Raw genomic sequence first — 13,664 nt, forward strand, 5'->3', positions numbered from 1 at the left:
GACCACACGACCCCTCGTAATCTACAGACCTTCGGGCTGAGCAGCGGTCACTGGGCAGGCCAAGGCCCTTTCAAGGACGTTAAGTGCCATGGGGTTTGGTTTGGTTTATTAGGTAGTGGGATTTCACCGCTCCTAATAGTAAGGTTAGCTGTTCGGGTCCATATATCATTCCCGTGGTTGTGTGATTTTGTATGGATTTCTAAGAAATATTTCCTTCAGTGTTCGCCGTTATTCTTTTTATTGAAACAGTGATTCATCATAAATGCGGGTGTCGTAACCTGCAAAATAATGTCAAAAGCGAAGTCGAGTACAAGGTCGCATCTTCAACAATATGTAGTGGAATTTAAAAGCATTTTCACTACCGATGGAAAAGTATTATTTTGCCAACCGCGTGGTAAAAGAGTAAGTGCAGATCAACGTTCTCAAGTAACCCAGCATTTGTCTGCAAATAAGCATACTGCGGCTTCTTCGCGTGTGCGTTCGCGACAATTACTAATAGCTGAACCAGCTACTTCAAATGCAGGCCCATCTAAATATTCCCAGTATTATTTAGATGTGTACAGAACATTTGTTTGTACCGACATTCCTCTTGGCAAAATAAATAATCCAGGACTGAGAAATTTCCTAACAAAGTACATTAATTTTGAGCCACCAGACGAATCCACATTAAGGAAAAACTATTTCCCAAAATGTTACGAAGAAACTTTACAGAGAATTCGGGCAGTATGTAATAGTGAAAAACTGTGGGTGAGTAGTGACGAAACCACTGATGCATGTGGCAGAAAAGTAGGAAATGTTGTAGTGGGTGTGTTGAAGAACGACAAAACTGCTTGTGAACATTCTTATTTGCTAGCGTGTAAAGAAATGCTTGCTGCAAACTATATCACTGTACCTAGGTTATTCAATGAAGCCATGCACTTACTTTGGCCAAAAGGTATAAAATAAGACCACGTATTGCTTTTCCTTACTGATAGTGCAGCTTACATGAAAAAGGTAGCCGAAGATCTTTCTGTAAGCTTTCTGAAAATGATACACGTAACTTGCGTTGTTCATGCTCTACACAGGTTATGTGAAACTGTGGTATCCTCAAGTGGATAAATTAGTGTCTAATGGCAAAAAAAGTCTTCGTAAAAGCACCCTCAAAAATTGATGTGTTAAAAGAGAAAAACCCAGATCTTGCACTTCCTCCTCTGGCTATTGTTACGCGGTGGGGTGCATGGCTTAGTGCTGTGGTATACTACGCAGACAATTTTGGAAGTTTGGCATCTGTTGTGAATGCACTAGATAAAAACGACGCGTCATCAATTGAGATTCTTCAAGAGATACTGAAAGACAGCTCTTTGAAAAATGATTTGGTGTTTATAACTGCCAATCTAAGCTTCTTGTGTAAAACTATAGACATACTTGAAAAATCCACTAACATATTGTCCGAAACAGTGAAGGAAGAGCGCGCGCTGAAAATAAATTAGATTCACTCCCAGCTTTGCAGGGACTGTTACAGGTCAAATATTAAAATTTGTTCAGGAAAAACAGACGATTTCAAACAATGTGCCAAATTTCTAATGTATTAGAGGGGGCTCATGTCAGCGAAATTGATGGCGTTAGTGTTGATGACATTCCTCTCTTTAACTATGCACGTCTGACTTCCTGTGATGTGGAGCGATCGTTTTCACAGTATAAGGCATTTTTTAGAGATAATCGGCATGCATTTGTGATGGACAATTTGGAGATGACCTTTGTTGTTCACTGCAATTCTGAGACTACTTCTAGCAACTAATATTCCAGCATGTGATGGGTGAGTACGAACCGGTACCATTTTTTTTAAATGATAGGTTGCTTTTGCCATATTTAAACAAAACATTACCTTTTAAAAAAAATAACCATTCATAATATCTAATCTGGCATATCAAAAATTAATATACCATACTGCACATTTCCGTACACAGACACCAATTTGCCTTAACCCATTAGTAAAAAACGGACATCTTAAAAATGATAAAAAGTACGATCTTTATGCATGATTTTACGCCCACAATACTTTCTTTCACTTCAGAAAGGCTGTAGCTAACAGGAAACAAGAATTCATTACTCTCATTTCTCAGCGTTCATTGTTGAACCACATTTTTAGCCAGGATGGTGGCAAGACAATAACTTTATGCAATAATGGGTTAAGGAGCATGTTTGGTAGCACCATATTCTAATAAAAAACGTTATACTTATTTACTTCTTGAGCACGAGTAGTTACGTGATATTTAAAGGAAAATTTTAATTTGTTATCACATATTTTAAAGTTTTCCAGCATATAAAAAAATAAATATTTTTCACATTTTTAGCACATAAAAATCTGTTCCCTAATTATTATTATTATTATTACTACTATAATCATCATTATTTAGCTTAATTAATTGGAAACATGTTATAAGTTGATAAGTTATCAAGACTGTAGGCCTATAATATAGTAAAGAACAATACTGACTTCTCAGAAAAATGGTGTTGCAGTACCACCATTTATTTTAAGATTGGTTTGTGCTAATTGTATCGGGTTAGTCAACCAATCCTTTGTCAGATTATATTAGAAGTTTCTGAAATCATAGCATCGCACATCAAAATATTTTATTGGGGAAGTAATTAGGCCGCCTACAACGTAAGGGTTGTGGATATATTTGTCAAATCATTAAAAGCATTGTAAGGCTAGATATTTTACATTTGGAGGTATATTTGCATAGGTTCGAGTACCTGGATAACTATAAACATATTAAGAAGAAAACTAGACTCTGGGCATTTTCGTAGTTTGCATTATCCACAACAACCTTTTCCGAAGTCATTCATATTCTGTTGAGAAACTGTGTCTGTCTGCTTGTTCTATATTATGTGCATGTACTTCGACACAAGTTCTTGCAGGTGCCGCCTCAGCTCGCTGTATTGTTATCCATTCTGATAAGTGATAACCAAACAAAATATAAACGAACTTTTAACCTCGAAAATGACAAAAAATGTTGTGCGATGTCCTTCGATAAACAAAACACAATAGATCATCCCACTATTCGATAGCCAGAACTACATGATCCAGGAAGCAGGAGCATAGTATACAGCATTGCCACATCTCCAGTGAATACTTACTGTATCAATGTGTGTGCTCTTTAAGTGCTGTCTAGGAAATGTAAACTCTTATAAGGGAATACTTACTATAAGCGAACCCTTATTACTTCCACTTATGTACAAGTGCTAACTATGAATTCGGCCCCTAATCAGTGTCCGTATGTTAATGTAGAAATATTGGGGAAAAGATCTGTTTATGTTTTTCCATGACATTGAGAAAGCACATGACAGCAATGCAAGAGAGAAGATATTGGATATTTTCTGAGAAAAAAAGAATGTGCTGGAGGGATTGGTGAGGAAAGTTCAGATGCTGTATGAGCAATGTACCAGCTGTGTGTGATTGGGTGACGGACATTCATTATGGCTCCAGACCAAAAGTGGAGTCCAGCAAGACAATGCACTATCCCTATTATTGTTTATCACCACCTTCGTGGTGACATCACAAAACACAGAGCTCATGGGGAGAAAGACTATGAAGTTGGTGAAATTACGCTTGATGAAGTGGAAAGGATGGTAAATAAACTCCGTTATCATAAAGCAACAGGAATACATTAAATTAGATCTGGAATGGTGAAATATAGTAAAAAGATTAGCATGGAGTGTCAGTAAGGTACCTTCTGATTGAATCAATATACAGTAGAACCTCAATTCTCCGTTTATTTTGGAGGAGCTACGAAAAAGAAAAAAACGTATAAAACAGGAAAACAGATAATCCGGGTACAAATTAAAACCATCAACAATTTGGCTAAACATCACAAAAATGAAATATGTATAAATATAATCTTACACACACTCCTAAACCAAATCAAGCTACAGCTCTAATGGGCCCTCGCCTACCAAGCGATCACTGCTCATCCCGAAGACCTGCAGATTACGAGGTGACACATGGTCAGTGTGACGAATCCTCTAAGCCGTTATTCCTGGCTCTCTAGACTGGGGTCGGCATCTCACCATTTTAAAGGTAATCACAGAGGCTGAGTGGACTGGAAACCACCCCTCATATCCAGGTATAAATGCCTGACATACCTGGCAATAGAACCCGGGGCCTCCGGGTGAGAGGCAGGTAAGCTGAACCGCAGAGCCGAGACAGTTATATTGATTTTTTGTAGATCTAGAGTACTGAGGGAAAAGATGTTCGCTGTACGAGGGGCTATGGGATTGAGGGTAGATTATTAAAATCAATCCATTTATAGTGACCTATGGGCTGAAATGAGACGCGAGTTAAAAATCCCTATACGTATATTCAGTTTTACTGGAAAACTTCGTCACTTTCCGGTGAAAACTTCCCTCATGTCAGCAAGTTTGATAAACCAAACTCATTGAAAAATCTAATAACGCCAAGCCAAACAACAATCGACCACAAGTAGTTTTTAAATTCTGTAATCTAATAATACAGAGCACATTAGATACAAAATCATCCATAATGATGGTGAAATCCCTCTTTTTATTTTATTTTTACCTTCCATTGAAATGTGGTCACTGTTTGTAGTAAGTTTATGGAAATGGTGTACCGCATAAATTAGGCCTACATCGACTTTTAAAGGTTGTGTTGAACTCGAGAATATGGTTTTGAAGTATCGATTCTCAAAAGTTCTCAAATGTATTATATTCAATTCTGCCTGTCACTAATCAGAAGCAAATTGGAAATAGAAAAAAAAATATCATCAAAACTCCAGTAATGTCCGTTATTCATAACCTTGAGCTCAGCTGGAAAGCGCACTCGCTTCATAAGCCAATACAAGTGGGAAATGATACAAACTTTTTAAATGTTACACTACGCAAATAAAATGACTGCGGTTTATAACACAGAAATGTAAAATTTCCCGTCTTATATTAGGACCCAAACAGTAATAGGCAATCCCAAGACCTCCCATGGCTTTATGTGTGTAAGGTGCAACATCTGTTCTGGTCTCGAGAATATAGTATCATCCAACAATATTAAAATACTAGATTCATGTTAAAAAGGAGCAATTTGATTCCAGTGTGAAAGCCCAGTGACTATACAGTGCCCTGAGGGAAGTGCCAAACTCTTGTTCGCCGATACAAATCGGATAAGGAAGTTAAAAAAAATAAACCTCTAACCCTGGACATAATGTAGATATTTTTAATGTACGAACATTTGACAAAACTCGTTCGGTCTTAAAGTAGAACACTCGGAATGAGCTGTCTCCATCCAACTGTTATGAGCACACTCGGCTTTATGTTTTCCGAGGATTCCCTAAACAATATCAGTTCTTGGTCCGAAAAACTTACAGGGGTTAGAGTAAGCTTAAATCGTTCACCTTTGTTGTTCATAGTTTGAAAGGTTTAATTAGCAAGGAGGGATTCAGTTAGGTGAAAATGTAGTAAACAGTTTGGACTACGCTGATGACTATGGTCTTAATGGCAGATTGCGCTGAAAGCCTGCAGTCTAATATCTTGGAAGTTGAAAATAGGTGCGATGAGTATGGTATGAAAATTAGCCTTTCCAAGACTAAACTGATGTCAGTAGGTAAGAAAACTAAGATAATTCAATGTCAGATTAGGGATACAAAGCTGGAACAGGTAGATAATTTCAAGTATTTAGGATGTATGTTCTCTCAGGTCAGTAGCATAGTAAGTGAGATTGAAACAAGGTGCAGTAAAGCTAATGCAGTGAGCTTGCAGTTGCGATCAAAAGTATTTTGTAAGAAGGAATTCATCTCCTGGACAAAACTATGAGAGTGAAAGCTGGGTAGACCCCAGATATCTTCTTCATAAGTTAGAAGTAACAGACATGAAAGTAGCGAGAATTATCGCTGGTACAAACAGGCGGGAACAATGGCAGGAGGGTACACAAAATGAGGAGACAAAGGATAAGTTAGGAATGAACTCGACAGATTAAGCTGTACGCATCAACCGGCTTTGGTAGTGGAGTCATGTTGAGGCGAATAGAGGAGGATAGGTTACCTAAGAGAATAATGGACTCTGTTATGGAGAATAAGAGAAGTACAGGAAGACCAAGACGGCAATGTAGGAACCTAGAAACTTTATCTTCAAATGGAAACATGGCCCCTACCTAATCCTTTAGGAATGTGAAAAGGCTGGATGCTACTGGATAGTACTGACCCACATTAGTAGCCCAAAGTGTCGAGTGCGTAGCGCTATACCTGCTCTGGAAGAATGAAAATGTCACAAAATGGGAATTTCCTTATGGCTTATCACTGTGGACTGTTTCTGCGAATAGCTTTGGAACACCAGAAAAAGCAATTTGAAGGTGACGAATGTGACGGTAGCTCACCCTGACCTGAGACAAACTTCAGTCTAGGGAGGCAGATGATGTTGAAGTCATCTTCTTTTCCTTTGCATTAGGGCGTTGCTCAGTAGTATACAAATTCATTATGTGATATAACAAATGATCTAACACATTTTTATTTTGTATTTCATTTTTTGCTGATTTGGGGTGATCGATCAGTCATTATTTCAATTTTCAAGAAGGTTATAGGTCAATATATAGCATTTTAAAGTATATCTAGATCATTTAAAATGGTTTTTTTTTTAATTTATGCATGTATGTTTTGACCTGATGACAGTCCACAAGTAACAAAATAAAATTTATAAATGTATACTACACCTAAAACCTATCACTATAAATTTTTCTTACATATGGTGAAATTTGCTAAAGTGAACTGACCAGCAATTGTTGGTGGCTAAGAAAGGGTAAAGAAAGGATTTATACCTGTGAGTTTTGTGTTTCCAAGGTATGTGCAGGATCATAATCACAAACTAATAATTAGGAGAAAGTATTTCCGAACTTTGCACTTCAGTACACAATTATCATCCCAAGTAGTTTTGTGCAAGAAAAATGCCAAAAGTGAAACCACATCAAAGTCAATTTTTAACCTCTTAACATAATAATTATTTACAAAATTGTGATCTTCTTTTTACCTAATTTTTTATTGTTAAAATGGGCTTTATTGAAAACTAATGACAGTGGTAACAATGAAAATACATTTTTCAAACTTAATAATGAAATATAAGCCACCAAAAAGTTCCTGTTTTAAAATCCCGACTATACTCGTGATATTTTTTACGGGTTCCAAAATAAATAACACAGTACTAAACAGATGGCAAGTAATACAACATGACACTCAATACTGTTCATATGTTTGTGGCTGTAAAATGCCCTAAAACAAGGATCAACACACAATGCTACATTGCACTCCTTACACATGGTACCTGGATTCCCTCCGTGCCTTCTTCCCTCTAGCATCGCGCACACTGCTACACATCCTGCACATCCTTGTAGGGTTTTGCTTCTTACCCATCGGAGGAATCACCAAAGGAAAACGGCGGCCAATAAGTCTCATTGGGGTTGCTTTCGTTGAAGGACGACCTGCTGCTTTTGGAGAAAATTCCTCCCTATGATGTTGTGCAATCATTTTCTCAACGACAGCCACACGAAAGTCAAGAGCATTCGTCCTTCCTCCATGTTTTTTGAAGAGGACAAAAGCATTCCATACTGCTAGTTCCAAGAGGTGAAAAAATATCTTCTTATAAAACTTTTTTCCTCTCTTCCATGGCAGGGGGTTAGTAGCAGTGTGTTCATCTACTTTATCAACACCCCCCATTGTCTCGTTATACGCGAACACAGATTTAGGTTTCACAACTTCCTTTTTCTCTCTTCTGTATCTTTCCATTTTTGCATTATGGATGGTAGATAGGATGCAGACACCTCTCTTGTCTTTCCATTTTATTGCAGTAGGTTGACCTCGCTGGAATGCTGCAATCTCGCCCTTCTTGAGTTTCGTACTCCGGAAATGTGGAGGCATATCTGCTCTATTGGGGCGCACAGTGCCTAACATATCTGTGCGATTGGTAATCAGAATGTGATGTAGATGTTGATTCCCATAGGGAACCTAAAATATTTGTCCTGAATGAGTAAATTTATAATACCAATATAATGGTCCGTTATTGGACATTATAAATTTTCCAGCTAACTCATTCTTGGTTGCCTGCGTTTCGCCCTCGTGTGCTAAGTTAGGCTCGTCAGTTGGGACTTAGCACACCACCCAAGACGCAAGGCTAGTGCATACCGTGGAGGCCACTGCATAGGCTATTTGAAGCCACCAGCAGTGCCAATGCACTATGAGAGCTATGTCTCATTTTCAAAAATAGATGCCTGCCTGGCCATCAAAAAATGTAGATGTTGGTTCCCTTAGGGAAACGCAGGCAACCAAGAATGAGTTAGCTGGAAAATTTATAATGTCCAATAACGGACCATTATATTGGTAATCAGAATGTCGACCCGTTGGAGAGAACTGTAATAGTTATCCACAGTTAAACAGTACCCCTTATTCTGCAGGAGTTTCATCAGAGTCATAACAACTTGTGATGACATGGGTAAATGTTTGTAGTCATCATCAAATTTAGAGCCCTTGCCCGTGTATATAATCAGGGACCAAACATAACCTGTAGCTGACTCACACAGCATGAATGTTTTGATACCGAATCTGGCCCAGCCCAGCCCAATCGTCCTTTATACAGCAGCAAGCTTTCGTCAACTGTCACATCCCTTTCCTGGGTACACACAGTTCCAAATTTAATAGACATGTGATTCAGGATAGGCCATATTTTGTTTAGTTTAGGTTGTGGATGATTTTCTGCAACATATGTACTTTTGACAGAAAACTGTAGGTACCTCTTCAAGTTAAGAAATCATCGAAAAGGAAGAAGTTGATGAAATATGGATGTAGCTAATATAGGTGCTTTGGACCAATACATTTGATATGTAGGTTTCTTTACAATGCTTTGCAGTATTGTCAGCATGATAAAAATATACATTTCATCAATTGTTGTGTCCTTCCATTCCGGAGCATTAATCTGTCTTGCATATCTGTTAGTCTTGGTAACCAAAATATCTATAAAATCATAGTCAATGAACTGACTAATATAGTGCATAACATCCTCACAACACGGCTGGAAATGTACTTCAGGATTAGCCTTGAAAGGAAAACGTGGTGGGGCAGGTGGTAGTGTTCCAGAAGTATCAATTCCACACCACTGTCTGGCACTTGCAATATCACAATCAGATGAACTAGAACTACCACTTTCTTCTTCTGAACTGTCCTCAAAAACTTCTTCAGAACTCACTAAACTCAAAGTCAAACTCTTCTTCACTCTCTATTTTCACCTAACAGACAAAGTACACTTAGATACCAACAAATACGGGAAAGCCGCGAAAACGAACTGCCTGAGTCACTGACGTCCACTACGGTTGAGTCAGACATCTGTGGGCAAAAATAGGATCCTAAAGTAATAATTTCATAAACATCTGGCAGAAATATTGAGAAAGAACAAGAAACGAGTATATTCGGGCTTTTAAATTAGGTACCGATCAATGAGCGACATTCCCGAGTATACTCGGGATTTTATTTTATATAAATATATAAAACCCCGAGTGTACTCAGGCTTTCATGTTAAAGAGGTTAATTCAGCTAGCGAATGAATTTGGAAAAGACGTGTTTACAACAGACGGGCTTGTTTTATTTTGTAAACTGGGCAGTACAACAGCATATTAAACGAGAAAAACATCTGAAAACTGTAACGAGTGTTTCACAACAAGTGTTCCTAGGTTCTTCAAGATCATCCAGCAAATCATTATATCCATATTTATATACTGTACTATCCATGAAACTTTTAGTGACACTTCGTTTCACGGGGTGAGGTTGATTGATTGATTGATTGATTGATTGACTGACTGATTGATTGATGCATGTTGGTTGCTTCAAGGGGCCTAACATCTAGGTCATCGGCCCCTAATGGTACGAAATGAGACGAAATGAAATGACAAATTAAAAACACAAAATCCTCCACCGACCACAATTCAAAACGTGAGGCTGGATGGATGGACGGACAGACGGACGGATATGAATTTAAAACGATCAGTGGAACCAACCCACAGTGCCTCACATGCACAGAAGCTGGTGTAAAACAATAGTATTTCTGACTAAGGGACTGCTTCTATAGCACGATACTGAATCTATGATGCTTGAAGTCGAAAGGAGTCCAAAATCAAAGTCACCGGCCCCACATAATGGTACTTTTCGCTAGAAAAGTAGAACCATGGTGTTTTTCATGTTGCGGTACTAATCAAGAGCAGCATAGACTCGCAGTATTCCACACATTATGGTACTACTCAAAGGTAATGAAATTCGCACATGTATTACAGACCTACAGCGTTTCACACATTGTGGCACCATTGATAGGCAACACATACCTATGGCGTTCATCACCTAAGTGTACTAACCACAGGGACTCGTACTATCCTGTGGTGTTTCTCACATAGTGGGTACTAATCATAGGCAACCCAGAACCATAGGTTCCGTCATCCCATGGAGTCGCTCATATAGTGCGCTACTAATCACAGGTACTGTAAAAGCCGTCACGCTCTCATTTGCTACTAATCGCAAACCTATTTGGTACATAACATAGTGGTACTACGCGCAAAGAAAAGCGACCCATGGTGTTCCCCGCATGGTGGTACTAATCACGAGTTTCATGGTTCTAATATAATCATCCCTTGGTCGCCCCTTTTAGTCGCCTCTTATGACAGGCAGGGGATACCGTAGATGTATCCTTCATCTGCGTCCCCTACCCACGGGGGGTATGGGGGTGAGGAGTAAGGAGGGAGCTACAATGGTTCAGGTAATACTGCCAACTGAATGAAAATGAAATCCGATTGAATCAATAGTATGATCGATCGATATGAATTTTCTAAACTGTCGTTTCTGTGTAGGAGTTCTGGGTTGTTCCTGTGATGTACTTTAATTTTCCTCACTCGTGTTCAAATGTAACCTACATTTTGACTTTGCTGTATAAATAACAACAGTATTTAAAGTGTTGCAATTATACTGCAAGATGTCTCACGGCGATGCATAATCGATACATATTTTTTGTGTCAGAGGTTGCCAATACGAATTTTTAAGATAACCGAGGTCTACTAATTCAGCACTAGGCAGCCAAAGTATCACTAAAAGTTTCATAATTCATAAGGACATAATTATTTCTGTAAAAACAAGAGGTGTGCAGTGAACAGAAGTAGGATATCGTCGCTGCTCTGACAAAACCTCCTATGTGAAATATTTTAGCTAAGAACATTGGCTGGTAAGGTTCTGTCATCTAAGGTGCAGTATTGTGTGCATATTGTCAAGGCATTCTCACTCTTCATAATGTATGTGATGCGGGTCAGTATACCTCGAAAAATATTATCACACAGAGGTTTTGTCCCGGCAACGATGATATATTACTAATGTGAAACCAATTTTACAGTCACCAGAATTCAGTTTGGTCAAATATTTTAAAATCATTTTTAAATTATTTAATAGCATTTTTCCATACATTTTAGAGCATTTTATTGATCATTTTCAGTGAATTTTTAGGTCATCAAAATCCACCCTCTAATGATAACTGTATAAAATTTGCATGGAACATCTGTCATGAATACAAAATTCCCACATAAATTAAATGCTGAATTAATACTATCCCAGAAAATCTCTGTAGAGTACTCTATATTTAGCATAAGTCATGCAGATTAATGTTTGAAACGTGACCTCGATTTAATGCCACCCTTTTGATTGCGCCTACTACACTCTAAAGAAGCAATAGCATTATAACAAGGGATAACTGTACAGCAAAGGTTACATCCAGAATAAAGATATGAACACAGTATACACACATCATAAATTCAATATGCATACCTATAATTATCCATTAGCTGCTCTTGATCATCTCTGGATGAACTAGGATTGGCATTGTCATCAGATCTGGATGTTGAGCTGCAAAACAAATTGGAAATGAGGCACATAATTACATAACTTGGTTACTACTTTACCTAAGCAGACCCAGACAACAGCTGGAAACTGTGCATGATGATGATGATGATGATGATGATGATGATGATGATGATGATGATGATGATGATGATGGTTACTACTTTACCTACTGTTCTTATCACTTGACAAAGTCTTTGCTCTGCATCCTCAAAAGTGAGCCCTAATTAAACATTCTAATAATGCTGAAAGTATTACATTCAGCAGACCATTGCTCTATTGATGAAATGATACTCTTTTGTTCTTCACCAGATGGCTCACTATGCACCCTTATATTTCAAGAAGCAGTGTTGTTGCCATGTACTATAATGTATATTATAAGGAACAGCGGCCAGCCTTACACGACAAGATGTGAAGAGCTAACACAATATGATTTCTCCACAACATCCATCATTATACGTTCGCTTAATAGAACTACTTCACTATATATACTGAGCAATATTTCATGTATAATATGGTGCAGCACTATAAAACTCAAATGATCTACTCTGCAAGCTACATAAAATGGGTTGCTAACGGTCAACATGTCCTATTTAATCTTTGCAAGGGTTAATGATGATGATGATGCTTGTTGTTTTAAGGGGCCAAACATCGAAGGTCATTGGCCCCTAATGGAAAGAGATGAACGACATGATATATGATAGTTAAAATTTTAAAATTTATCCACTGATTAGAGTTTTAAAAAATGGTGATGAAGAAAAAAGTGTATGAGATTAAAACAATCAGTGGATCTAATTCGCAATGACATCTATATATATAAAATAAGAGTTTTGTCTGTACATTGCTCAGAATTTGAAAAGAATGGCATTTCTGTATTGATCATGACCACAGTAACAAGGAAATGCACTTTTCCATAATTTCTGTCTGTCTGTCTGTCTGTCAGTCTGTCTGTCTGTCTGTCTGTCTGTCTGTCTGTAACACGCATCACGAGAAAACGGCTGAAGAGAATTTCATGAAAATTAGTGTGTAAAGTCGGGGATGAGCCAGTAAAATCTAGGCTATAAATCATTTTATTCACGCTGAGTGAAATGGTAGTTTAAGGGAAGGCCTAAAATTAAATTCTCAAATATTTATATTATTAGTGGCCCTATCGATAAATACTACATAACGTAAGTTACATAGAATTAAATTTCCGGTCATTTATGTATTATACATTTTTATCGTACCAGCTATGATAACGTGGATATTCATGAATTTCGATTTTTGTTGCTAAGTCCACATCAACGCTGAGCCACAAGAAAATGGGTGAACAGAATTTAATGATAATCGGTATATAGAGTCGGGGAAGAAGAAACTATAGTCTAAGCCAAGGACAGTCAACTGGCTGGCGTGTGGTGTAAGAGGGCCCGTGTGACGTCGGAGAGCACGTGACGTATGAGCGCAGAAGGTGGGGAGACATTGTCGAAGAGTGATACGAAGAGACAGCCTCGCTTTGTAGTAAACACGGGCAGTGCCATACGTAGTGGTGGTGGTAGTAGTACAGTACGTATGGATGAACCGGGCACATCACGGTGTGACAAGCTACCTACCCCTCCGATCATTTTATCTTTATGGGAAGATCTATATTTATTTGTTGAAAATGACAGGAATGCTACAGCTAAATGTTTAGTTTGTATGTGTAGAAATAAAGTTGCTTTATAACTCTTATGCTACTTCATAACAAAGTTACGTTGTGTTGTTGTGTTTGAGTCGTCAGTCCATAGACTGGTTTGATTT

At 38.1% G+C, this 13,664-nt stretch overlaps 1 protein-coding gene across 5 annotated transcripts in view; it reads right to left on the reverse strand.

Moving 5' to 3' along the window:
* Positions 1 to 13,664, reverse strand: part of fmt (phosphatase 6 regulatory subunit 1-like protein fmt) — a 516,745-nt gene that overhangs the window by 70,563 nt on the left and 432,518 nt on the right. For all 5 annotated transcript variants that reach the window (XM_067145523.2, XM_067145524.2, XM_067145526.2 and 2 more), the window contains one exon: positions 11,817 to 11,894. In XM_067145523.2, the coding sequence (XP_067001624.1) occupies positions 11,817 to 11,894 (78 nt within the window). The remainder of the gene's footprint in view (positions 1 to 11,816; positions 11,895 to 13,664) is intronic.

This window comes from Anabrus simplex, chromosome 4 (assembly GCF_040414725.1).
Source record: "Anabrus simplex isolate iqAnaSimp1 chromosome 4, ASM4041472v1, whole genome shotgun sequence".
Classification (NCBI taxonomy): domain Eukaryota; kingdom Metazoa; phylum Arthropoda; class Insecta; order Orthoptera; family Tettigoniidae; genus Anabrus; species Anabrus simplex.